Source organism: Pyrenophora tritici-repentis, chromosome 5 (genome assembly GCF_003171515.1).
Source record: "Pyrenophora tritici-repentis strain M4 chromosome 5, whole genome shotgun sequence".
Taxonomy (NCBI): Eukaryota; Fungi; Ascomycota; class Dothideomycetes; order Pleosporales; family Pleosporaceae; genus Pyrenophora; species Pyrenophora tritici-repentis.
Genome location: NC_089394.1, coordinates 2,690,977 through 2,715,249, shown reverse-complemented (window position 1 = coordinate 2,715,249; position 24,273 = coordinate 2,690,977). Strand labels below are relative to the sequence as shown.

General features: G+C 51.0%; 8 protein-coding genes across 8 annotated transcripts; 3 read left to right on the top strand and 5 right to left on the bottom strand.

Moving 5' to 3' along the window:
* Positions 1 to 895: 895 nt before the first annotated feature.
* Positions 896 to 2,044, bottom strand: PtrM4_110220 (uncharacterized protein; the record flags this gene model as incomplete). Its single annotated transcript, XM_001935747.2, has 3 exons — positions 896 to 955; positions 1,009 to 1,241; positions 1,309 to 2,044. 3 exons carry the CDS (start codon positions 2,042 to 2,044, stop codon positions 896 to 898), a joined length of 1,029 nt encoding a protein of 342 aa, XP_001935782.2.
* A 644-nt stretch (positions 2,045 to 2,688) lies between these two features.
* PtrM4_110210 (Psd, Phosphatidylserine decarboxylase) lies at positions 2,689 to 5,672 on the bottom strand (the record flags this gene model as incomplete). Its single annotated transcript, XM_001935748.2, has 4 exons — positions 2,689 to 2,856; positions 2,903 to 3,654; positions 3,703 to 5,139; positions 5,189 to 5,672. 4 exons carry the CDS (start codon positions 5,670 to 5,672, stop codon positions 2,689 to 2,691), a joined length of 2,841 nt encoding a protein of 946 aa, XP_001935783.2.
* An 85-nt stretch (positions 5,673 to 5,757) lies between these two features.
* On the bottom strand, positions 5,758 to 6,201 carry PtrM4_110200 (C2 domain containing protein; the record flags this gene model as incomplete). Its single annotated transcript, XM_066107879.1, has 3 exons — positions 5,758 to 5,835; positions 5,896 to 5,940; positions 6,001 to 6,201. The coding sequence occupies 3 exons, from the start codon at positions 6,199 to 6,201 to the stop codon at positions 5,758 to 5,760; spliced, it is 324 nt and encodes a 107-aa protein (XP_065962328.1).
* Positions 6,202 to 9,180: 2,979 nt separating this feature from the next.
* PtrM4_110190 (uncharacterized protein) lies at positions 9,181 to 9,557 on the top strand (the record flags this gene model as incomplete). Its single annotated transcript, XM_001935749.1, has 3 exons — positions 9,181 to 9,240; positions 9,306 to 9,428; positions 9,483 to 9,557. 3 exons carry the CDS (start codon positions 9,181 to 9,183, stop codon positions 9,555 to 9,557), a joined length of 258 nt encoding a protein of 85 aa, XP_001935784.1.
* An 828-nt stretch (positions 9,558 to 10,385) lies between these two features.
* On the bottom strand, positions 10,386 to 11,823 carry PtrM4_110180 (Glyco-hydro-72 domain containing protein; the record flags this gene model as incomplete). The annotated part of the gene is made up of 6 exons (XM_066107878.1): positions 10,386 to 10,862; positions 10,918 to 10,977; positions 11,031 to 11,381; positions 11,447 to 11,520; positions 11,573 to 11,705; positions 11,755 to 11,823. The coding sequence occupies 6 exons, from the start codon at positions 11,821 to 11,823 to the stop codon at positions 10,386 to 10,388; spliced, it is 1,164 nt and encodes a 387-aa protein (XP_065962327.1).
* Positions 11,824 to 13,237: 1,414 nt separating this feature from the next.
* Positions 13,238 to 13,948, top strand: PtrM4_110170 (uncharacterized protein; the record flags this gene model as incomplete). The annotated part of the gene is made up of 1 exon (XM_001935751.2): positions 13,238 to 13,948. One exon carries the CDS (start codon positions 13,238 to 13,240, stop codon positions 13,946 to 13,948), a length of 711 nt encoding a protein of 236 aa, XP_001935786.2.
* A 2,519-nt stretch (positions 13,949 to 16,467) lies between these two features.
* On the bottom strand, positions 16,468 to 17,672 carry PtrM4_110160 (G-alpha subunit; the record flags this gene model as incomplete). The annotated part of the gene is made up of 4 exons (XM_001935752.1): positions 16,468 to 16,511; positions 16,561 to 17,117; positions 17,165 to 17,507; positions 17,555 to 17,672. The coding sequence occupies 4 exons, from the start codon at positions 17,670 to 17,672 to the stop codon at positions 16,468 to 16,470; spliced, it is 1,062 nt and encodes a 353-aa protein (XP_001935787.1).
* Positions 17,673 to 21,719: 4,047 nt separating this feature from the next.
* PtrM4_110150 (uncharacterized protein) lies at positions 21,720 to 23,420 on the top strand (the record flags this gene model as incomplete). Its single annotated transcript, XM_001935754.1, has 1 exon — positions 21,720 to 23,420. One exon carries the CDS (start codon positions 21,720 to 21,722, stop codon positions 23,418 to 23,420), a length of 1,701 nt encoding a protein of 566 aa, XP_001935789.1.
* Between the last annotated feature and the right edge of the window lie 853 nt (positions 23,421 to 24,273).

Below are 24,273 nucleotides of genomic sequence, written 5' to 3'. Positions count from 1 at the left end.
ATTCCCAACCCCAGAGTCCATTCTAATCCAATGCCATGTCCGCCCGCTGACAACACCATGCCAAAAATGCGTCTCAATATGGTTATACAGACTTGAACCCAGCATACCTCTCTGAACGAGGGGAAGAAACCCCACCTACCCTATATAGCAAAAAAAAAGCTACAAAAGAGAAGAAAGACCAAAAAACGCCACATATGATCATTCTTTCATATACGAGCCACGAGCCTCACAAGTGTGCCCGTTGAAAAACAGAAAAACAGAAAAAAATCGCAGATGAACCAAACACGGCCTCGGTGTTATAAATCTTCATCTTGATCAAAAAAGGCAACGACCGTACTATCATTCTCACCCCGCACCCTCCCCCAGCACGCCCGCCAACCCTCTTAGCACATCGCCCACACCAACGCCCACCGTCCCCACCCTTTCCTTGGCCTCGCGATCTCTTTCCTCCAGCCTCCTCGCTGCCGTCGCAAGAACACGATCCGCGACGCGCTCAGCCGTATTACGATACTGCTCAATCTTATGGAGCCCGTCTGCAAAGACATCGATGTGTGGTTCGAGGGAATTGGCGAGGGAGTCGAGGTGGGATTGTAGGGATGCGGGGGATGTGAAGCTGAAATTGAAGGTTGAGGAAGGCGGTTGTGGTTCTTGTTGGAGGGCGGAGAGGATGGCGGCTTGGGATGGGTCGAGGAGGGAGGCGTCGATGGCGGAGAGGGGGGGGTGGTGTGGAGTCCGGAGGGATCGAGGGTGCAGGGGTGGGTTTTGAGGTTGAGGCGATGGTTTCCCAGGCTGCTTTTTCTTCTTCTAAACTGTTTTCGTGTCAGTAATGCGTTGCGTGTGGAAAGGAGGGAAGACGTACCGTTTGACTTCCTCTTCTAACTCCTGTAGTGTGGCTTTATTCTTCTCGTTTTGGGGGGTTGGGCTTCTTTACTACAGGGGATGCTGGTGGTTCTTCCTGGGTGGTCATCAGTTTCCAGTCATACCGCTTTGCTCGTTTGTCAGACGTACCCTACTGAACCAGTCTGAAAGTTCAGGCCTGCTTGCAAACTCATCAATGAGCTCTTGTTGTATCGCTCGCGCAGCCATGATTGCATTCGCATTCTTAACGTCGCCCGATGGCTTCGCCGGCAGCGCTCTCGTTCCACACCATGTCAATAATTGCTTCATCCGCCGTGGCTCGGGTAAACTTTGCTCGATGTACTTGTAGAAATCGTGGGCTTCGACCTCAGAATGTGGTAGTGCTGCAAGATGTTAGTTCATGGTAACCCCTCAAACGCGTCAGACAACGCTTATTCACTCTAAACTAACCATTGGACTGACCGCTATCAATCAGCGAGCTTGCCCGTCTTCCCCGCAAGCCTGTGCTGCTCCTCCTCGGCCCATCCTTGTTGCCCTTCCGCATTTCCTTGTTCCGTGTAATGACAGGTGTGTCGGCAAAAGGGAGCATGATTCTTTGCGCGTTCGGGTCGCGCTTCCTCGCGCCTGTTGTTGGTGTTTGCACAGCTGCATACGCGCCCTTTGGTTCTGGCTGAGGTTCGGGAGCCGGTGTAGTTTGCTTCTTCTTTTCCTTTTCTACCGGCGCGACCTTCTTCGTGCGTGGCTTCGCTGGTGGAGGATGCGGGACCTTTGGACGCACTTCCAATTGTTCCCTGTCGCCAGAGATACGCGCTGATCTCCTTCGCTTGCTCGAGTCTGAAGTTTCTGGGTCAATCGCAGCAATTGACTTCTTCTTCTGTCGCGATGTGGTTTTGGCCTGTTGCGTCTCCAGAGCTCGTACGGGTTTCGCTGGTTTCTCCTCAGGTATGGGTTCTGGGGCTGGCGCTGTATTTGCCTTTGTAGTCCTTCGTGAAGTGCGACGCGAGAATTGGAAGCCATCATCGTCCTCGTCGTATGCAGCAGCTTTGGTAGCCTTCTTTGTCGCAGCAGCCGTCCTCTTAACTGTTCCATTCACTTCTGTTTTCGGTCGCTTCAACGCGGGCGCATCATCGTCCTCGAAGGCTTGTTTTGCGCTCCTGCGTCGCGTCGTTGGTCGGTTTGTGGCCATAGGAAGCGATTGGAGCGGAGAGCGCGCGAAAATGGTAGTCATGAGTCCAGTTGTTGCGTTCACGGGAGGTTCGGTGTGTTGATGTTCGGTCCAAGCGCGTGCATTGGCGCGACGGCGAGATGGGGAGCTATCGACAAGAAGATTGGTAGCGCAAATGAGAGCGATGGCGGATGGAGAGAATCTTGTCGTATCCGTAAATGTTCGTAATGATTTGAGCGGTAATGTGAATATCCTTGGGCCGGGCGTGGAGGGGAATGGTTGTCACCCGGAAGTAGGGAAGCTGGTGTGTGCACTGCCGCCAGCATCATCAAAACAATGATTTTGGGACTAGCGCACTCACGTGACATTAATTCACCCCTCACCACGCGAACAGAACGCGTTTATGCACATGCAGTGACAGTAGGTGTAAGGATATTTGGCACAGGCCGAGCGTCACACGCTGTCTATATACATATGCTTCATCCATCTATGCTCACCAGCCAAAGTCAAGTCGCTCAGACACTCACAAGCGTGAAGCGATTACATACGCCGCTAACATATGCTTCCATGTCATGACCTTACTCCAGGTACACCCACCAGAAAAGTGATGAATATCCAAGCCTACCCACGCCTTTTACGTAATCCTTGCTGCAATCAGATCTATTCTACATCCCAGCTCCAGGCATGGGTCCCTTCACGCCTTCAGGAGCGAGGCTACCTTCAATACGGCGCTTAGCGTCCTGTTTCTCTTCCAGAGTAGGGTTGGATTTGCGCATGTCAGGGGCATATGCTGGTCTGTTGGGGCTATGACCAATTGACATGCCAACGCGGACCTGATAGTGTTAGTGATGACCACACATTGTTGGGGCAAGAACTTACAAGCGTTTCAAGGGCAGAGTTTGAGTTGTCCACAAGGTCCTCGTCGTATCTCATCTGACCAGGTTCGAAGAGAAGCAGCAAGGTACTTCCACCAAACTTGAAGTATCCTAACTCTTCAGCACGCTTCACTTGCTCGCCCTTCTTGCGCGTAATGACTGTGCTACCAACCATCATGGCGCCAACGCAGATGACCATGACGCGGCCATGAGCGACGGAGTCAATAGGAACCACGACACGAACGTTTTCGCCATATACGTCGAGAGCAGAGCGAATAGCCATTGGGTTGACTGTGTAGTACTCTCCCTCAATCGTCTTCGGTTCGTCCATGACACCATCGACAGGAATGTGGAATCGATGGTAGTCTTGCGGTGCCAATCGGAAGATTCCGAGAGAACCTCCCTGGTAGCGCTTCACATCTTGAGGGTATGCTTCACCAAGCAGACGCTCGACAGTAAAGTCACGGCCCTTGACCCAGATAGCCTGGGCTGAGTCGATTGTGTTGAACACAACAGATCGACAATCGGAAGGAGAAACGATAACTCTTGGGTCATCTGGAGCAGAGCATGGACGAGCACCTGGCTTCAGTGCGCGATAGAAGAACTCGTTAAAGTTCTTGAATTGGTCTGTTGGCAGTAGTACCTCGGACATGTCGAGCTGGTGGAAGTTTATGAATGGTACAATCTCCGAGGCCGAAGCAGGATCATCATACTTGCGTCCCTGCTTGAAGCTGAGAGACTTGAGCAGCTTTCGGACTGTCAATTGTCAGTATGCAGATATGGAAAACGAGACTGATGACTTACTTCGCTTCTTTTCCATGTTGTTTGCCTTTAGACCCTTGTAGAGCAGGCGAATGCCCAAGCGGACATATACGCTCATACGCTCTTCGTTAATCTGCCCAGTAAGACGGTCTTGAACAAGAATGTTTGCCGAGTTCGCACCCAGCTTGTAGCCACCATAAGAGATCTTGGTGATGACTTTGGAGTACCACTTTCGCTGAGCTTGACTTGAAGTGACAAATCCGGCCATGACGATGTTATTAACTTGCCGCCAGTCTTGACTTGCGCATGTAGCGATGTGTGTGATAATGTTGGCATCGGACCTCTTGTTCAACTTGGGCTGGTGACATATGGGGCATTCACGAATTTCGATGACATGCTCCTCGCCCTTTTCATCCGCCAAGTCGTCAATCTGGATGTTCTCGCCTTCTTCACCCCCCTGGCCCAACGTGTTGGTCTCTAGGACGGGGATGGATGTAGTAGAGCCGTTCTTATTGATTGGTGTAAGCATTCCAGATGTCGACGCGGGAGTCTGTGTGCCTGACTCGAGGTAGCCCGACCTCTTTGCGTCTCTCGCTTCTGTGAGCTGGAGCTGATCTTCCAGACAAATGACGGCTTCGTCAAAGGTGAGGAGTTGGTCCCCATTGTGTTGGTCAGCAAATCGCTCAAAGAAGCTGTCTATGGTCGACTCGTGTAGAGTGGAGCCAAGGGTATCCAGCATGGTAGTCAGCTCGACCTTATCTAGGAGACCACTTTCATCGGCATCGTATTGCTTAAGCATAGCTCTCCAGAACTGCTGTCGAAGGGCTTTGTATGGCAGGTACTTTGCGCGAATGTAAAGGGTGGGGTTGTGCTTGTTATCCCAACGCTCTTTCTGTTTCAGCTCCAAAGGGAGTGTGTACATTTTCAAATCCTCATCATCTGCGGTGTTGATGTTGACCGCGCCAGCAACTGCGAGATTACCGTTGGAGTCGATTGCAGTGGTCTGTGGGGCGCTTGTGCCCATAACGGGAACCGAGTCTTGTGCGGTCAGCGAACCAGTCGAGCTTTCCTTCTTTAGAGATGGCCGAGACAGACGCGAAAGGCTGTGAGTGGAGCCGGAGCGAGAGATTGGAAGACGGAAGCGGGATTTTTTGCCGTTGGAATCCGAAGGAGAAATGCCAGGAGAGTCTGACGGTTCAGGGAGCTTGTAGAGGCCAGTCTCTGGGTCTTCCTGGGGGGCTGTGGAAACAGCCTTTTCGAGCGGGAAGTTTACTGTGCCAACGTAGTCGTTCCCTGAAAACTTGTCCTTGTCCATGACGGTGAAATTGACAGAGTAGTTGGTCTCGTGCCGCTGGACTTGGAAGATGAGCTTCTCGTCGAATACGGGGTTCAGGTTGTGGCTGATTGTTCTGGTTCGGTACGTCTTCTTGCCGAGCGAGGTCACGACAAAGGGGTCCATATCGAATGTGGTGCGGGTGACTAGAATTGAATGAGCATGCGCCAGGCTGGGCGGCCAGAGAAAACTCACCGTTGCGCTCTGGTGGCAGGTCGGTACACTTTTGAATCTCTAGGAAGAGGACACCAGCTATGTCGCCGGTACTTGAGTATTCGTACTGAGTCTTGCCCTTTGCCTTTCTCTTGAGTTTGGCCAACTTGAGCTTCTTTCGCCGCTTCTCCCTCTTCTCAGCCTTCTTCGACTCATCCTGCGCCTCGTCTGAGCTCGACTCGTCTTCGGCGTCGGTAGGGTTGCTGTTGCTCTGCATCAGGAGTTCGTCGTCGTCGTCATCGGGGTTCGGTGTCTGTGTGGCAATGGCGAAGAACTTCTGTAGCGTCTGCTCAGGGGTCGCAGTGAGGTTGAGGGGGTCGATGAGGGAGAACTGGATCTGGATCTCGCCTGACACAATCGACTTCTTCTTGCCGGATCGCCGTGACTGTAGGGGGAACCACTGCGGCTCCTGGTGTGTGAGTCCATTCTGAAACTGATCCTCAAGTATGACGTCAAACTCGCCCATGTAGTCCTTGCCAAAGCGGTCCTTGTCCCAGCAGACGACTTCAAGCAGGAGGCTCTGCTCGCCGAATATGGGCAGTTCGACCGTCTCATTCCATTGGGGGGTTTAGTTGCTTGTTTATGGCGGGGGTGGTGACTTTTGCATCGCCGAGGGTGAGGACGAGGTACTGCGACCATTGTGGTTAGAGACAGATTTGGGGTGTGGTAGGTGGCGAAGGAACACCTACTGGGTCAGAAGTGCCACTCCGGTCCTTTGCAGCGAGATCTCTGCCCTGCATTCATGTTAGTTGGGGGCGCATTGTTGACATGTCGACGTGGGTGGGCAGGCGCACCTTGATGACATTCGCTCGCAGGACTAAACCGGGCACTTGGTGTTGTTCAGACATGTCTGATCTTTGCTTGGGTTTGGGGCTCCCGTTGCGACTCTGGGGCACAGACGTGGGAGTGAGATTGGCGCCGTTGGAGTTGCTGGATTGCGGGTGCTTGAGGCGGTGCGGAAGCGAGAGCTTGCTGGTAAATGTAGGTCGCGGCATGTTGGCGGGATACGCGTTCGATCGGGACTTCCTGGCCGGACCGCGGAAGCCAAGTATTGCTTGACGACGCGCCGGGCGGTTGGCAGAACGTGGCTCAGCACATGTAAGTAGGCCGGGGGGTGGCGTCTTGGACTTGGATCGTCGGCAATGGTGATGGAGAATAAAGGTCAGGGGAGATTGATGAGTTGTGAGGGTTGAAGGAGGCCAGACGAGACGAGACAAGACGGAGAGATGTCGAAGAGCAGTAAGTTAGAATAGAGCTTAGGGGCGCCGCATATCTAGGTAGCTTTCACAACCAGCTGAATGACGGCAGGCCCGCAATGTGTCTCTTGCGGCCTTCTAGGGAGCTGCGCTTGCCGGCACATGCGGCTGGCTTTAGCCATGCGCCCCCAGACCCTTATCCACGGTAATGCGCAACTTGCAAACTTGATGCCATTCGCGACTTGAAACCTGCAAGCGTTACTATCACGCTTCGTATCCAGAGCCCCTCAGTCCCGACCCTACCTGCCATTTGTCATCCCTGTGCAACCCGTCGCTGTTGTATAAAGTTGCATTCGGGCCTGTCACAAATGAAATGCCGCAACTCCCATGAACCGCGGACACAAGCCTGCATCGAGAGCCTCCCGACTACACTAGGCGCTACATATCGCCTTGCGCCTAGCGGGCTACTACGAACGCGTGGGATTTCGGCACTGCCTTCTACGCTGATTACGCGCAATCGCGAGACAGAGAAGCTTCTTCCACGTACCACGATACCCTCTGTCGTCACCTAGGTCAGACAGGAATCACGCCTGGCCCCAATCTCTAACTTGACCACGACAATTACCACCAAACGTTTGCCGTTCCTGGCTGCTGACAGACGCGCAGTATCGAACGAGGAGGCACATGGCCTGCATCATGCCCCTCCATGCATATTGGTGGGGTACTTTCTTTACTTAGATACACCAACCGGCAATCTCGACCCGCTGCTTACTTCCAGGCCCTGAACGTCACTCTTCTTACTCTCCACACCATGCCGATCCGCCTTAGCCGTGGCTTACGTGTCTATCACCGTGGCTGACGTTGTGGCTTAGCAGGTGCGTCTTGATACTTGCTCTACACGAGATGCGAGTTTGCATTGGCATCGCCCGGAGTCCGGACTACGTCATTTCCAAGCTCCGTATTCCTTTTTCCATCGGCTGCCAATGGTTTCCACCAAGGAGCTAGAAAATCACGTGTTTAGATAGTCAAGGTTGCAAAGTAATCCAGTTGGCGTCCAAGAGCGGACTCTCGGACATTTCCAACTTTCCCACACACATGCATCCAACTACCTCCTCAGATCGCCCTACATCTGGGACATTCTAACGGGAAATTATCCCGAAGTATGAGTTACCATACATCTTCCAGAACGACAACGACTATAGCTTTCCACACGCCAACCCTATATGTGGACACAACGACAGCTATTTGTAACATAAAGGCCACATATAAGCTGATGGTTCCAGTAGCGTTTCGCAAACACTTCACATCTGACGTCGGGAGCGTCTATGCCGGTGCAAGGTAAAGTTGTACTTTGCTCTGCTTGGATAATCGCGTGTATCTTGAACGATGTTGTTTCGCGCGTTACTATCGACTCAGTAAAACCGCCCACCCATAACATTACGCCAAAACATCACACCATTGCGGCCATTAGCTCTGTGAAACTTGTCTTCACAATCTCTGCTGACAACATATACAAACAACCACCCTCAGCCACTCTCTCAAACACCCACATAAAACCACGTCTTCACCCGCATCCTTCTACGACTCGCGCTAAACCCCATATCCCACCTGGGAAGATCCCCCAAACGAGTATATTCCAAGCTAGTGAGCTGACTACAAATAGCACCCTGAACGGCACCAGCCATGTCAGCCTTGCGTGCCTAGATACCCGCGCCGAGATCAGAGGCAGGCAGTCAATTTCCCCATTTTTAACCATGCAATTCCTCCATTTCCCCATCTTCACCATCTTCCTGTTCTAGACGCTGTCTCCTAACACCATTCTGACTACCGAAACGCGATCGGTCTAGTTGCCCTCACTCCAGATCGACGGTAATCTTGTCCAACAACGCTTCCGTGCTTCTCTGCGGAAGGTGGGTCTCGGCTTGCGGTCCGAAGTCAGAACATAGTGCTTACCTCAACTACGCTAGTCGCGAGGTGTCTGGAACTCCATTTCTTTGTAGTACAGTATTAAGGCACGCTTAATGGAGTCTAGGCACGAGACTAGCTGGTGTTATGTGATTCGGCCGCCCATGGGGAATTTCCATCATGACCCTTATCTTGATGCTGGGTCGCTGCGTCTAGAGAGCGTTATGGACGCTGATGTGCAGCATTTTAACTCGAGTTAGCTTTAGCCTCCTTGCCTCTGGACCGGTCTGCTACGGGGCTGACTCGGCGCAAGGGGCCTTGGTAAGGTGTAGTTTCCTCGCGTCTCCGGTTGCTCCACCGCTCCTATTCAGATTCCAACGTGAGATCCGTAATCGTGTCTGACTGACAGTCGGTCTGGCAGCCTTGGCGGTGCCTTTGCCGCCCAGCTTGGCGAAGAGCACGACAACAAAAATACTGCGATTGGAATCATCTAATAACAGTGTCCGTTGTTACACCAAGTGCATACAAGGGGCTCGGGTATGCGGCATCTGTGTGTGTGCTCGAATGTTGGCCAAACCACGAAACTTGTCATGCGAGAAATGAACATTTCCAGATACGATACTCATTAAATTCCATATAAGCTGGTCTACCCGATACGCTCCGGTAGAAGAGTAATATGTCAAGATACGATCGTCCACGATGTCCAGTACGCTCCATGTAAGCTGATGGAACATGGAAAACTTGCAGGGGTAAGTTTAATTGTGTGTCATGTGGGGAAGTCGGACTTGTACTATAAAGTCGCAATGAGAACGCAGTCTTCGGGCTCATCTCTGACAGCAAAATCTATCTCAACTACAACACCTCCTCCACAAGATGAAGTCCACCACTTTGATTCCTCTTTTCACCCTGATTCTAGGCGCCTCTGCCTATTTCGTAAGTACTCAAACTTCTGGACATTTCCATTCAACGCCAATCATGTGGTATTAACGGAATTCCAGACCTGCCAACAAGACAAGGACGCAAGCGGTCAGAAAATAGACCCTTTCGAATACCGTGACCATCCTGGATATTGCGTTGGACATGGCGGTTCAGATGAAGGCCGTAGCTCAAAATGCGATACTGTAAGTGTGCTCAAAAATAATCTTTATTTCGTAGATAAAAGACTAATGGAATAGACATTTGCGTGCTACTCCGATGGCAATGGATGTACCCCATTTAGACCGGGTGGTGCATACTGCGGAAAGCTTTAGTGGTTCAAGGGGCTACGCTCAAGGCAAAGGACTATGTACAGGATATTTAGTATGGTAAAGCAATATATATTTATTTAACCAGGCAAGGCACGTGGCCTGCAAAAGGGTATACTCGTATCATCGCTTCTAGCATACTTTGGATTAAAATCGAGATTTTACTATGACTTATAAGTTCTCGTCTCAGCTACCTAATATAACTGACAAGTAACACGTTCTGTCCGTGTTTCCTTTATAATAATCTCCATTATTATGATTAACATGGCTGATACGTAGCAGTCGGTATGTACTGGATCCAGGACAGAATTTTAGGCGTTGTTCGACGGACTAGAGGATACGCCATTATCTAGCAGTGTAGCAAGGAAAACCTTTTACTTCTTTAAGCGGCCTGGTAGATCTAATTGAGAAAGATTTCGTGGCGTAATACGACGTGGAAATGGTCTGCAAAACAGGAACGCGGTTATTCCATTCCCAACTCCAAGAGTGTCATTAGCGGCAACTATACGCAAATGCGAACCCCTACCCTGTGACCAGGAATTGCGGCTGAAACTAAGTAGAAAGCAGCCTAGCAACCCGCCAACATCCCCTTGGTTAGATTTCGTTTAGTCCGCGAAAAGAGAGGTTTTCATTTTTTGCTACTACCAATAACTAATCATGTCCTTCATCTCAGCTGTAGAGAGATATCGGCTCTGATAGCTATTTTCAGAAAACACATACTCCAAGCAGCGGAACTAGCATAACACATGGCAAAAGATACCTTGGTTTAGTCCGGCAACAGGATTGTTAAGGCACAGAATATATACCAAGAACGACTGAGTTCACACTACCTACCTAAGATGCCTCCACCTCATGCCAGTCGACACAACTTTCCAACATGCGAAATTTATCCTGCCACGGTCCGCTAGCTTTCTTGCCAGTCTCTCCTTGTTCCCCCTCTCTTTCAGTAGCCTCGGAGACGTCCTCTACCGCGATATCACCAACCTCAGCCAACTTACTCTTGTAATTCACGAAGTCGTTGAAAACGAGCAATATTCCTCTATCCGTCTCGCGTCTTTCAAAAATCTTGTTCTCATCGTCGGGTTTTTGCCTATATGCTGAGATGCGTTTGTCGCTACCATGTTTCAACAACTCCACCAATCCGTAGCCATTTGCACTTTCCCAAAACTCGTACGCGCACCCGCCGGAGAAGATGCGGCTCATAGCGGGCGAGTACAGGGCAGTTGTTTCTTGGAAAAGACGGGGCTGGCGAGAGGGGTTGCCGTATTCTGAGAAGAATATTGGTATGGTGGTGTTGCTGAATCTGTGGAGCTAGATGAGAGAATTAGATCGGTTATAGACAATCGGAGAATAGTCAAGAACCTACCAGGTCGTCGTACCCGGATCCGGTCGTGTCGGATTTCTTCTTCCATTCAAAGTTCGAGCACTGCAGTATATGTTAGCGCCTAACATACCTTCAACTCATGACAATGCACTCACCGTCCAGAAATCAATCGACATGTCATTATCGCCGGCAGTCAGATATTCCAATATCTCCTGGTCCCTTGCACTGCTCGTCGCCGCACTATACCCAATGGGAATCACGCGTTGCCCATTAGCTTCATTTCGGAGCTTCATGTACTTCTTCAAATCCCGCACGGCGGTTTTGAGAACGCCGGCTGCGGGCATGGTAGAATCATTGTTGATCACCGTGTTACCAGCGAGGAGACCCAGCGTATTCGGAAAGCCAGCCATTATGTCTACTGTCTTGAAGAAGGAAGCCATGGTGTCCGGGTTGTACGACTCGGTTGGAGCCAGGCGGCTGATAGCGTTCCATGGTGTTGAGACAGCCTTGATGGAAAACATGCGTGGGTCAGCTCAATATACAAGTAGCAAAGCGGAAGAAGACTACCCACTGTGAAGACGTATATTCCTGCTTCTTCAAGCAGCTTCATGGCCTCAGTGTGATGTTTCGTACTGTCTATGCCGTCTTAGCACATGAATCAGCTTTCGTCACAATTCTAGTTGCTGCCCGCGCCTACAAACAAAGAGTGTATTCAGGCCAAGCTCCTTGAAGAGAAGAATGTCATGTTTGAGTTCCGCGAGGCGATCGTCCGAGATGGGATCACGTGCAGAGTCCACTTGGTATGCAACGCCTCTTATGAAGAACTTTGTCTTTGGTATTAGATTCAGCTTCATCGAGCGACGACGAGGCAAGGCTTACTCGATCATCTCCTCGCCAGAGGAAACGTCCGCGAATTCGTATTGGAGGACAGGTGATGCTAGCGCTCATCTTGAAGAAGATGTCAAGCGGGGTCGGCTAAGCGAAGGATGCAGATAGAAGTGGTAGAAGCCGAGTTCAGCACAGCACCACCTCTATCGGTCTGGTTAACTAGTTCAGGTATGTGTATTGTAGGGTGAAATGGTAAATAAATAGGGCATACCTAATAGTAATCTCTGTCGAAGATGTGACGAGTTGCTCACTGTGAACTTGGAAGCGTTACCGCATAACGTCATGCATCTTCATGTGACCGGGCTGCCAAGGTAATTCGACATTCGCGATCCGGGTTGTGGAAGATGGAGACTTTTTTTACTTCAATTTTGGATCGTTCAGAGCTTCTTGTGGTAAATGATAGTGAGTCCCTTATTGGTAGTGTGATAGAACTGTGGTGGTCTCGAGAGGACGATGGGCGGACGCGAGTTTGGCTAGCTACCTAGGTACCTGTCGAATTATAATTCTGGTGTGGATAATTTGTGCATTATTTAGCTGTTTATAATTTGCCAATCAATATCAATCCTTTATAGTAGGACAAGATTAAGTACAAGACAAAGCTGTAAATAGCATCTGGACTAAACACCTAGAGTACAGTTACCACAGACAGTTCATGGCGATAGCCTCGCCCAAACTCTCAACCATAAGCTGGAGATGGCCGGACACAGTCCTATACCCATTGTCTTCCTTCGATGCAAACTTGGCCGTAATGATGTGGTCTGCGTGAATGAGAAATGGCTCTGTGCCAGTGGCGGCGGGGATAACTGCCGATGCCTTTAACACTATTTATGTAAGTTGTTGATGTTCAACAAAGATGGGTCACTGAGTTTGGGGTGCCGTAAATTCCAAGACTATTCGGCCACCCGGGTAGACTAGTACCGCAAGAGTATGTATCGGAAGTACAAATGCGCAAGAAAGCTGGAAAAGGTAATCTGAAGTTTTCGGAGACATGTGAAATCGTACGGACTTGATGACTGTGCCTCTTAATTGATCTGTTGCCAATGGCTCAGTATGGACGTGAGCACATGCAATCCCCTCGATCCATGTACCCTACCAGGTGTACACTGATGAACGTGTAAGTGTTTGTGCTGGGTATAGAATCATGATCTAATACGCGGCAGTCGATTCGCGGGGTTCGTAGAGCTCCAGGGTTTTTCTCGTGATCTTTAGAAGTGTTAGTCGCGTGCGCTTTGTTGCTAGCTAATTCAGGCTTTACTTACCACTCCCCGTATCTAAATTCCCATAGGACTAAAGGTATGTTGAAGGGCAAAAAGACACCGTGAACGAAGCACACCGTTTTACCTTTTGCTCGCACAACTCAGGTCAGGTCGCATGACTCAATGCTGTAACCGTAAAGCTGTGCCACATCTTAGCGAGAACCGCTCAACCTGCGTAAGCAATCAATCACCCAGCAATACGAAACGAAGCAACAACAATGGAGACTTTTCATCCCTTTCCTCGCTTCCCTCTTGAGCTTCGCATCCAGATTTGGGAATCAGCTGCTGAACTGGGTCGGGTTGTCAAAGTCCGGAAGCTGCACGGTACCAATCATTACTCGTCGCCCACACCAGCCCCTGCAGTTACGAGAGCATGTCGGGAATCTCGCAAGTACTGCGTGTACCAGAAAATCTTCGTTGTCGACAGATCTCCCCGGTATATCTGGACATGCCTGGAAACAGACGTTATACAGATGGATAGCTACCTGATAAAGGAGTTGGTTAAAGAAGATAGCCTAGAAAAGCAGGAAGTACGATACTTGCGGCTCGAGTTGATGAGCTTCAGCGGATGGGATGCGTCAGATTTCTTCTATCACGACCATTCACGCAGGATTCGCCATTTCCCCAAGCTGGAGAGATTCGATGTTTTAGTGAACGATGGGCTTTATAATTGGGGACATTGTGTCATGGAGATCAACTGGGGAGCGATTCCAAGGAGCAATGTCCGCATCATCGACGCGAAGACGGGACAATGGATCCATCCGGTGTCAGCTGGATTATACCTAGATTGCTTTGATACTAGTCACGGTGGAACTAGAGACTATATCAGGATTGTTGATGGTTATGACGAAGAGAAGGATGGGGAGGAAAGGTACCAAGCGATGGTGAAGATGAAGGAACCTTTGCCACAGATCGATCTAAATTACTGAGCAGTCGTCTGCTATCCACAAGAAAATCATCAAGGGCGTGGATCAAGACTTTATCGTCTTTCAAGTCTACAATGTAGCCTGCCGGCTATAAGGAGCAATTACTAGGGCCGAGCAAGGACTTGAAGCTCGGCAGCAGTGCGTCTACCTCCAGGCTATCAGCTAGATGCATCAATCTAGTTTACCATAATATAGAGCAGATGCTCAGTATGATATAAACGGTACTCCCAGCTGTCGAGATATGTTTTACAATCCACTCTCACTCTATAGTACCCGATGTCTATCACTTTCTTTAGACCTCGCGGCATGCACTTGGAGACTGAGCCTACGCAGCACTAAGGCCACAATATGATGAAAACCTGGCATGGTTAGCGCGCAACAATTAGGTCATATGTGACTAAACGGCAGCCTTGTTAGAAAAGGCAAGGAAAAAAGAGAAAAAGAAAGAACAAACACACATCTCGCTACTCCGTCCCCAATCACCACCCGCTTCAACTCCAACGAACAAGAACCTCCCGCAAATCGCAAGTCAACAATGGTCCAGACACAAAACCCCGACAGGAACAAAAACAAAAACAAAAACATCACCTAATCACACCAACTAAGAATACAACCGCACCTAGAACACAAGGCCATCCAATGTCAACGGAAACTATTACAACACCGATACCTAGGTACCTACGCAGCGCAATCCCAAACAGGCAGGTACCAACCCAAGCGGCCCCCAAGTCCAATAACCCCCTCCCCCCCCAACGCCACCCACCCGTGAACTTCTGCCTTTCCCACACCCAGCTAAGTAACTAGCGATCCCAGTCGCGCTAGTAAGCCCTCCCATCTCCGCCCCCCCAACACCACATCATCTTAAAAATAAAACACCCGGCTATACCTGCCCTTACGCCCCCTATACCACAGCCACGGGATAAGAACTAGCCCCGGTAATATATAGTATAGTATTACTTTGAAATCGTACGAGGTGAGAATAGTAAGGGTGGTATAGTACGTAAGGGTATGTAAGGACGGACAGGCCGGTTTGCATAAATATTTTAGGGGGGCGTAAGACATAAAGATGGTGCCTGAGACACCTGGGCAGATTGCACGATATGTGTACATGTTTGGTACGATTCCTATGCTCGTCGTTGCTATCGTCGTTGCGGTTGTGATAAGGTGGATCAAAACATGCGCGTTCGAGACTTTAGAAAAACAAAAAACGGAACATCATATGCGCCGCTGATCTGATCCACGGCCTGCATGCGTAATCTACAGGAAAAGAAAATCGAGCGGCATGATACCTCCGAGTCGTCTGATTTCCTTGATTGCTGCGCTGCGTTGCGTTGTGCTACTCTGTTGTGCTCTGCCGTGCGGTAACATGCTGCAAGAGTAAGGCAAAGATACACCACTCGCCAACCCACGGTCCTCTGTTTCGCAAATCCCATGAACAAGACAAGACAAGACAAGACAAAGCAAGGCATTTCCTCCTCTCCCCGCACCCACCATCCAAGCAATGGTTTGCGGGGAACCCACATCCAACTGACACGCTCCTCGTACGAGCAAGGAAACAGAAACTTAAGCGCGTGTATCGTGTCTCGAAATAGCGTATTCTAGTCTACCCAGGGGAAACGAGGAAAGCATGTTGAGGCGACGTATGGAGGGCGTTGAACAAGACGTGTGTGACATGACATGTGGGTGGCGTGGGTTGGACGGACGGACAGCCGTTCAACGACAGAAAAAGCAAAACTGGTAGGCAAAAGGGAGAAGGAAAGAAGATGGGCGTATATGGGGGCTGATGCCACTTACATCACAGGAGTTTCAGAATAGATGGGAATGATGGGATTGCGGTATTTGATAAGATAACTTTTTTTTGTTGCTTATTTTTACTTTGGTTTGGCGTGCATTGAGGTAGGTAGGCGTCATTAGATACGGAATTTTGACGATTGGACATGACATAGCATCGAGTTGCGCAAAGTGCGAGTACGTAGTGAGAAAGTTAACAATCATTTCAAGTAGTAAATTCATCATCTCACTATATATCTATGAGCGCACTTTCGCATGCTCTGCTACGTGAATTGCGCAAAGAAAAAAAAAGACCGCCACTACAACTACGACAAGCAACGACGTGCATGAGAAAATAGTTAGAAATTTTCGAAGAACTTATAGTATTAGAAAAAAAAGCTTCTTGGGCAGCGGCGGTAGCAAACAACGCTCGCATAGCCCTTATAGAAGGTTTCTTTGTAGTAGGGGACATATTCAATACCCATCCCCCCTCTTGACCCCAGGAAATTGATGGAGAGTAAGAAAAAAAGAAGAAAATATCGCTTCGCAGGTAGTGTGTCCATGGCCTCCTCAGCCCGCCCGCAGGGTATCAAAGAGTGAGCGACCCGGGCCTCGAGTAAAGCCATGTCTCGACGCAGGAAGCACAAGCATGCAAAGCAAAGCCCACAACGCCTGTGGACGACATGAGAGACATGCAACCCGTGATTCAAGATCAAGTCGGAACATTTTCGTGTACTCAGACGCCCATTCGCTTATATCAAACCACACAACCGAAGGTTCTCTTGAATAATAATGTCTGCGAGGTGTTAGTGTGATTTGGTTTGGGTAATGAGAAATGAACATACCGTTTACAGCAGCCATGACGAATCGAATTTGCATCGTGTCTGTGGCGCAAGTAAAATGAGTGTAGATCTGCTTGGTCTCGTGTTGGTTGAGCGAGACGAATCGGTTGAGAATGTAGTCGCATGCGGCAGCGTAGTCTGGGCCGCCTTCGTAGTCGGGGAAGTAGTTCTTCATTGGGCTGACGGGAAGCTTCTCCTTGAAACGATCAATCTTGTTGAGGAACAAGATGATGGATGTCTTGACGAACCACCGCGAGTTGCAGATGGAGTCGAACAATGTAAGGGCTTCTTGCATACGGTTGACAGTCTCGTCTTCAAACAGCAGCTGGTCATACTCGGAGATGGCGACGAGGAACAGGATGGTGGTGACATTCTCAAAGCAGTGTATCCACTTCTTTCGTTCTGATCGCTGACCACCGACGTCGAACATGCGATATGTGAGGTCGCCGATGATAAAGGTAGTCTCGGTGATACCAGTTGTCTTAACACGCGATCGGAGCACGTCCTGGTCATTGGGGATGTAGTCGGGCGCAGCAATGCGGTCAATTGAGTCAAAGTAGCTATAGCAGTTAGCAGGATGCGCATACATGGTCAGGAAGGCGCTCACTATTTGGCAGAGTCGTTGAGCTGGTACTCGCGCGAGCGCTGGAAACACTGTTGCACGCCGGCATCCTTCCACAGGACAGAGATGGCGTTTCCGACCTCAGGTGGTAGACTGTCGCCCTCGATCTGTGCAGGTTGCATGAAGATGGTCTGGACGTGGTATTCGGCGCGTTGGTCATCAAGTGGCAGCTCGAGCGACTCCATGGCCTCGAGGATAACGCGCATCGACTGGACCGTGTTGCTAAAGATGATCTCCTTGAACGACTCGCGCTCGTCGCGTGAGTAGCCGCCCTCATGGATAAGCTTCATCTGCTTGAGGATGGTTGACTTTCCAGATTCACCGGCACCTGGAGGGGATTAGAGGGTGCTGTTGGATAAACAAAGCATTACTGACCGAGCAGCAGCATCTTGATTTCATTGCGCTGCATCATCTTGTCGCGCTTGAGCTGGTTCTCAATCTCCTCATTTCTCTGCTTGCCCTCCTTCTCCTCTGTGCTCATTCCGCAACCCATGATGGCCGTAGGGGGTGGTGTGGCGTGTGATTATTAGGGTGGTAGTACGTCGCAATGTTTCCGTATAGGCCGGCCAAAGCGGAAATCTGGCAGTGGATGTCAACAGAAGCTCAATCAGCAAACGGCGGCGATCAGTCGATGCAGACGATGGGCTCGGCGAATAGGGCCGTCTTGGGCAACGGGGGGAGCGATGGCGTGTGCCTGGCGCGTTGGCGGCGGCGACGACGACGTCTGATGCAGGGCGCAAAGGGCCGTGTGTGTGGGGAGGCTCACCAGTGATTACAAAGAAGGCCTCAATGGCAACAGCAACAAGAGCGTGTCGAATGATCGGAAGTGTGTGTGAAGGGATAGAGTGCGAGGAGTGAAGGGATGGCTGGCGTATGAGAGACGACGAGAGTGGCAGTCACTCCGAGGTCTCAGGGCTGCTGCAAGGTCGGTTCCAGTTCGGGGGGTGGGTCGGTCGGCTGGGGGAAAAAGGACTGGCCGGGCGGCGTCAGGGCTTGGGACGTCGCAACAAGAAACAGACTCAGAGACAGCGACAGCGACAGCGACAGCGCACTTTGGCCAGGAGTGGGCAGTGGCACGGCAATCAATCTGACGAGACAGGGCTAGGTTGACGTGTGCGAGAAGCAAGCAAAGAAACAAGAGCCGACTATGAGGAACTGGAAGGTCTGAAGAAGACGGCGAAAGGAGACGCGCTTGCCGAAATGGTTAAGGCCATGCATGCATCCAGGATGGGCAGGCGCGGGCCACTTGAGTGCAGTTGCACAACCCTCCGATCTGTCAACCATGACCAGTGCACATCGCAATTCCAGTGCCAGCGTCGAGGGAACCATTGTGCTGACTATGTAGGCTGACGTTTGTCGTTTCTATCAACCCTTGGGCACGTCTACCGTACATTCGCAACCGTCAAAACATACAAAACATACAAAACTATGTGGCAGACGTCTATCGTTGCCTCTTCACTCACCCTCGCTCACCGTAACTTGTGATTAGATTAGTAGCAGCCGCTCTGGACACGACAGCACGACAGGCCCTCTGCTGCAGGTGAGCAGTAACCAAGACCCATCCATTCGCTGCCGACGAGGCCACTAAGCCGAGGCGGCTGCACCTGAAGCTGTCGAAGAGATGCTCCCGTAATCCCGTCCCGCAAAAGGTCTGACTAGCACGCCAGACGTCTTCTAGAAGGTTTGGAGAGGTCCATCAAAAAGAAGAGGGCCCGGCGCTCGGACAAGCAGCCGGTCCCTGGCCCTTACCTGAAACTCTTACGCTGCGTATAGCCCTCTATTTCTTACTCATCGTGTCTTGCACCCTGCAGCTCGTGTCCCGCCCTCCTCGCATCCTCGCACTGCGTCCAAGTGGCCTGCAAACTGCAAACCTTCTTCCCTGCCCTGCTAGGAGACATCGTTCAGCACTGCAGACCGTGTGCAACGACACGTCGTCCCGCCACTTGAATCGCTTGCTCGCTCATCTCCAACCTCTATTGCCTCTAGTCCCCTTCCGGCTAGCTCCGCAGTACGCGAACAGTCGCCAAACCTCCGTCGCATGGCCTCTTCATCTCCCCGACTCGCGCATTCCCTTGGCCAATCATTGCGCCATCACAAGCTTGGATTTTCCCAATATCCTCGCTTTTCTGCCACATCCCGATCTCGCCTGCAGCTAGACATGAGCGCCTTCATCGTCTTTGCCGTCTTGCCTCAGCCTTGGGCGTGTAGTCTCCAATTGTTGCTCCACGGCTATCTGCGCCTTGTCAATGCCTGCACCCCTTCTGGAAGTCTAGCCGTTATAACACCCACTATAACAAAAGCACATGCCCTCTACCGCGGCACAAGAAGACGACAACTTTGCCTTTGTCCACCTTCATTACCTCCACACTCGCTACGTCGTCCTTCATGAGTCAGCCAGGCGGGACGACCCACGAACCACACGTGGGAGCAGTAGCCATCTGTAAGTGCCGGTGAAAAAGGGGAAATTGCTCGGACCGCTACATCTCAACGGCGCTACCACCACAGCAGATGCCGATACCTTGGGATACTCTTCGTACCTGCTTGACTAGTATGTAGACAGCCGGGTCTAGCCTGTCTCGACACCGGATACTACCATCTCACATCATGTCGGAGTGGTTGGATACAAGGCCGTGATTACTCTCGCAGCACAGCTCCAATCCTTCCAGTAGTCCCGGCCCCTGACACGATGGTCAGATTTGCCTCTTTTAAGCTGACCTGTCCTTTCTCTATCCGGCTCCTTCTGTACCGTCAAAGTTCAACTAGCACATCACGTACTTCCAGGATTACCCAGCTAGGCTGCAGCGCCAATGACCCGACACGATGAACTCGTCCCGCGCCCTGATCTACCACACTTGATCTTGATGTACCGTACCTTGCCGAGGAAGGAGTCTTCCGCCTCGACTTGCTCTGGTCCAACCATCAGGTCATCGCGCTTTTCACGCTCCACAGATCATTTATTTTGCATTGGCTCACAGCACATTGACTTTGTTGCTGAGACGGGTTAGTCTCCGCTCGAAAAGCAGCCACGAGTTCGATACTTTTTCTCGAGTCATTACCGCCTGTCAGCTCATGGAAATACTTCCAAATGTGATGCGCCAAGATGCTCATCGATAGCTAACGGCTGTAAACTTCCGCCGAGTTGATTTGGACGGCGATGAGCACTTTGCCATTGTTTTTCGCCCCTGTTACCTCATGTAAATGCACCGACGTTGGGCGATATAACGTCATGAACTTGAATTCTGGTTAAGATATGCAATAGTCTAAGGCTAGATACCGCCAACCGACAACTGGCATGTCTTAGATCGTCAATGACATCGTCAGCCCAGGACCGCGTTAATTCGACTCTCGCAAACGCGTCGTCAGCCACTTACCAGTGACGCGGATTTCGGATCGTCGCCATCCCTGAACTGCAACGTATTTTCGTCGCGCGAAATGCACGTAGGCCAAGCCTCGCTTTTGGTGTTATGCGCGAAGTTTGCATAGGAGCCGTGCAACCACTGGCTGACGTGGTAGCCTAGCCTGAACCCCAGCGCTTAGCCCACGATTCCAGCGCCTAGAATAGCACATCTGCACCACCACGTCGTGCAACCGACGACTTTCCAGTCAATCATGCTCTGGCAATATTCCGAGCGCTTACCATACTTCCAGATTCACAAAGCTGGCGCCTCAGCGGTTGCTCTGGCAAGGCTCAGACATGGCGGCTGGCAAAGATGCTGATACATATTGTCAGCCTACCATCTCCCGCTGGCTTCTGTTAGGATACATCACAAAGCTTCATGAGACGGAGACGCGTTACGAATTTCCTTGAGTTTTCTCCTTCAATTTCCTTGTCCATTCTGCTGCAGGTTCAGCGTTTCCTTGTACCTTGCCTCATGTCTAAGTCTCGTAGTAAGTATACTTCCGCGTCTATCCCAAATGATTTAGCTCATGTCTATCCAGGCCCTGTACAATTATGCTGTTGAGCCATTTTAAAAGGCCATGGATTTCATCAGTCTTTGTAATATTAGCTTCGCCCGTCCAGGCAGTTCCTACTGCCGCTCCCACATCACAGTCGCTTCCCCAGACGCTACAACAAAACGTACCTTCTTGTGCTCAGTCATGTGTACAGTCTTCGCTGGACGAAAGCTTTCCGGTCGCATGCTCTGGTCAAGAGAGTCTTCAATGCCTTTGTTCTCGTTATAGTAATACAGGAGAGTCACTAGGTGAAGTCGCCCTGGGTTGCATTTATCTGTCGTGCTCCGTGGAAGACACCAAGTCCTCACTTAGCTCGGCCTATGGAATTTGCCTTGGGCAACAAAATGCTGTACTGCCAACTAAGAGCGTTCTTACCTACGTTGTGACCAGCCCGACTCGCACAGTGGCTCCGTCCTCAATACCGGCAACAGCTACGACCACCCCAACAATCACATCAATTCTCCCGACTCAGACAACTTCGACCCGGTCCGCTTCAACCGACTCTATCTCTTCAATTCCCACCGCCACTGCCTCGGCGTCATCTACCCCTGACTCCTCCGTCAAGACGACAAACGTTTCTCCAAAGATGACACCCGCACAAATTGCCGGACTATCAGTGGCAGCTGTAGCAGCTTTCATCATGGCCATCGGACTTATGGCATTGAGTATCTGTTTGCGAAGACGCAGGGAGCGTAGCAGTGATTCGGATGAGATAAGCCAGGGGGGACATGAGAAGCAATCGTCGTCACGTTTCTCACATTATATTCCAATAGAAAGTGGGCTTGAGGTCTCACAGCAACACCCACCGATTCCAAGGCCCCCGCCAACTCTCGGCAGAGTTGGCAACCAACGAACGGTTCGCCCAGTGCAACGCCTCGGTGTAGGGACATCCAACAGCTCCTCGAATTCCTCTCTGCCGCTCGATCAGATTGGCGTGGCAATCAGTGCGGAACTGGATGGAAAGCCTCTGGCGCCTAAGAAGGCCGTCAATCCCGCCGGTCTGCAAAGAAAAGCGCCAGTCCAGGAACAAACCCAAAACAATACACCCTTCCGGCCTGTCAGTACTATGACACAGGAGACAGTCTTCGAAGAGGACGAATTGCCACCCCATAGAAGATCTTCAGTGCTCCTCCCTACGCCACCAGTCCCCATCCCACCTATCCGTGCTCTGCAAACCTCTAGGGCAGCACCGAACCCCACCGCCAACAACCGACAAGCAGGTCGACGATCAGAGTTGTTTCTCGACATTCCCATCCGCCACGAAAGACCCCAGCCGAAGCGGATTATCGCCGCAGCGAACGATTCGCCTCAGCCTCCGCAACCCGCGACACGTCCTCGCCTAGCGCCTCCGTTTCAAATGACCTCCACCATTTCATACGAGTCCCAGGCTACGACTGCCAGCTCACGCGATACCAACACTTCTGGCGATATCATCGACTACTACTTCTCCAACAACCGGAACCGGGACATTACACCGAAAGCTAGCTCGGCGCACATGGTTCGTCCGAAAGAGTCACCAAAAACTGCGCAAACCAAGTCCAAGAAGTCGCACAGTAGCACACTGTCCCATACTACAACCCGTGCTTCGACTAATATTCGTGACTCGCTGTCTAGTCAGACATCTTTCGAGACTGTAGACCGCGATGACCCCACGCCCGAAGATGAAGACGACGACAAACAGCTATCCGACGATAGCAGCAGTAACAAGCAACAGCTTTCCCCTGTAGCTGAGTCTCCAATTTCCAAATTGCGTTACCCAAAGGTGCCGCGCGCATCAAATCAACTGGTTCCACGCAGTCCCAAGAGCCCACCACACCACAACTTCAACAGCCCGCGCAGAGGCCCAGACCCTTCCAGCCTTCTTCAAAAACGAAACAACGCTTTGCCTCCGCTACTGCTCGAATCACGTCCCAGGCTCAACAGCCCACACCGCGATCCCTTCACATCCCCGCCCCGCGTTACCAGTCCCCCTCGCAGAGTCCACACTCATATGCGCAGTAACAGCACTGAGTCCTGGAGCACAACACCCGCTTCCAAAAGCGGCATTGACCGGAAAAGTCGGGTGCAAAGTGGGGCTTGGGGCAAAAGTCCCGTCATGTACGAGGAAGACGTTGTAATGCCATTGAACGTGAGGCGGAAAAGGGACGAAATGAGTGAATTGAACATCGGGAGGGATGTTGATGTGGATGGATTAACAAGTCCCGTCTGGGTTCCGAAATTGACGCCGAGGAAGAAGGGAGATGACTTGTTCCTGGAAGTTGGATGGGGAAACCCTGCCAGGAGGTGAGATATTGTAAGATGACGTTCATTTCTTGACTATAGCCGTTTTCTTGTGTATAGATTTTCTAATGGAGGACAAAGGGCAAGGCCGGCCATGGACATGACTGTCATTTCTTAGCACACTTGTACATTACAAGATAGATACCCATAGCGCTCATTTGTTATTTCTTATTTGTAGACACAGCTGAAGTGTGAGACATGCAGCGCAGTAATAGTCATATAACAGTTGGTATGTGTTTCCGTGTTCCCCATCGGCCTTGGCATGTCGTCTGGTGAGGCTGTAGATTAGCCAAACAACGGACAAGAATAGCACCGGCGCTATCAAGATTTATCCATTTGTCCTGAAAACTAGTCCCACGTCGTTGCAATCTCGCAGTGTACCCTCGGAGAATAGGGTAAACGGCTCTTCTAAGGCGCTGAATTTGGGGGTCCACGACTTGAGCCTCAATCGACTCTTGTCCGCTTCGGCCGCGGCGCCGAAACCGGTGTCGCGATAGGCGCCCGGAAGAATTCCTGTTCGCTGTGATTTACCAGAGTGAAGAGTTTGAACAAGCTGGCTTCGCGACCGGGGCTCTGTGATCCGTGTTGCGGTGGTTCTCGGCAGCGCATGACGAATACAGAGGCAGAGGCAAAGCTGCTCCAGGCAAGAGATGAGTAACGGACAGTCAGTTTGCGGGATTCCTTGTATCTAGACTCGCGATAGGTCCATGTTGCTTACTCTATCCTAGCCGGGCGCATGTACGGAGGAGGAGCGGCGACTGGTTGATGTAATCGGCCTCTGAAGACCCCACTAAAACGTCCACTCTGGCACATCATACGTGAGCGGGCAGCAATGACGGCACCCTAGCACCCCACTATAC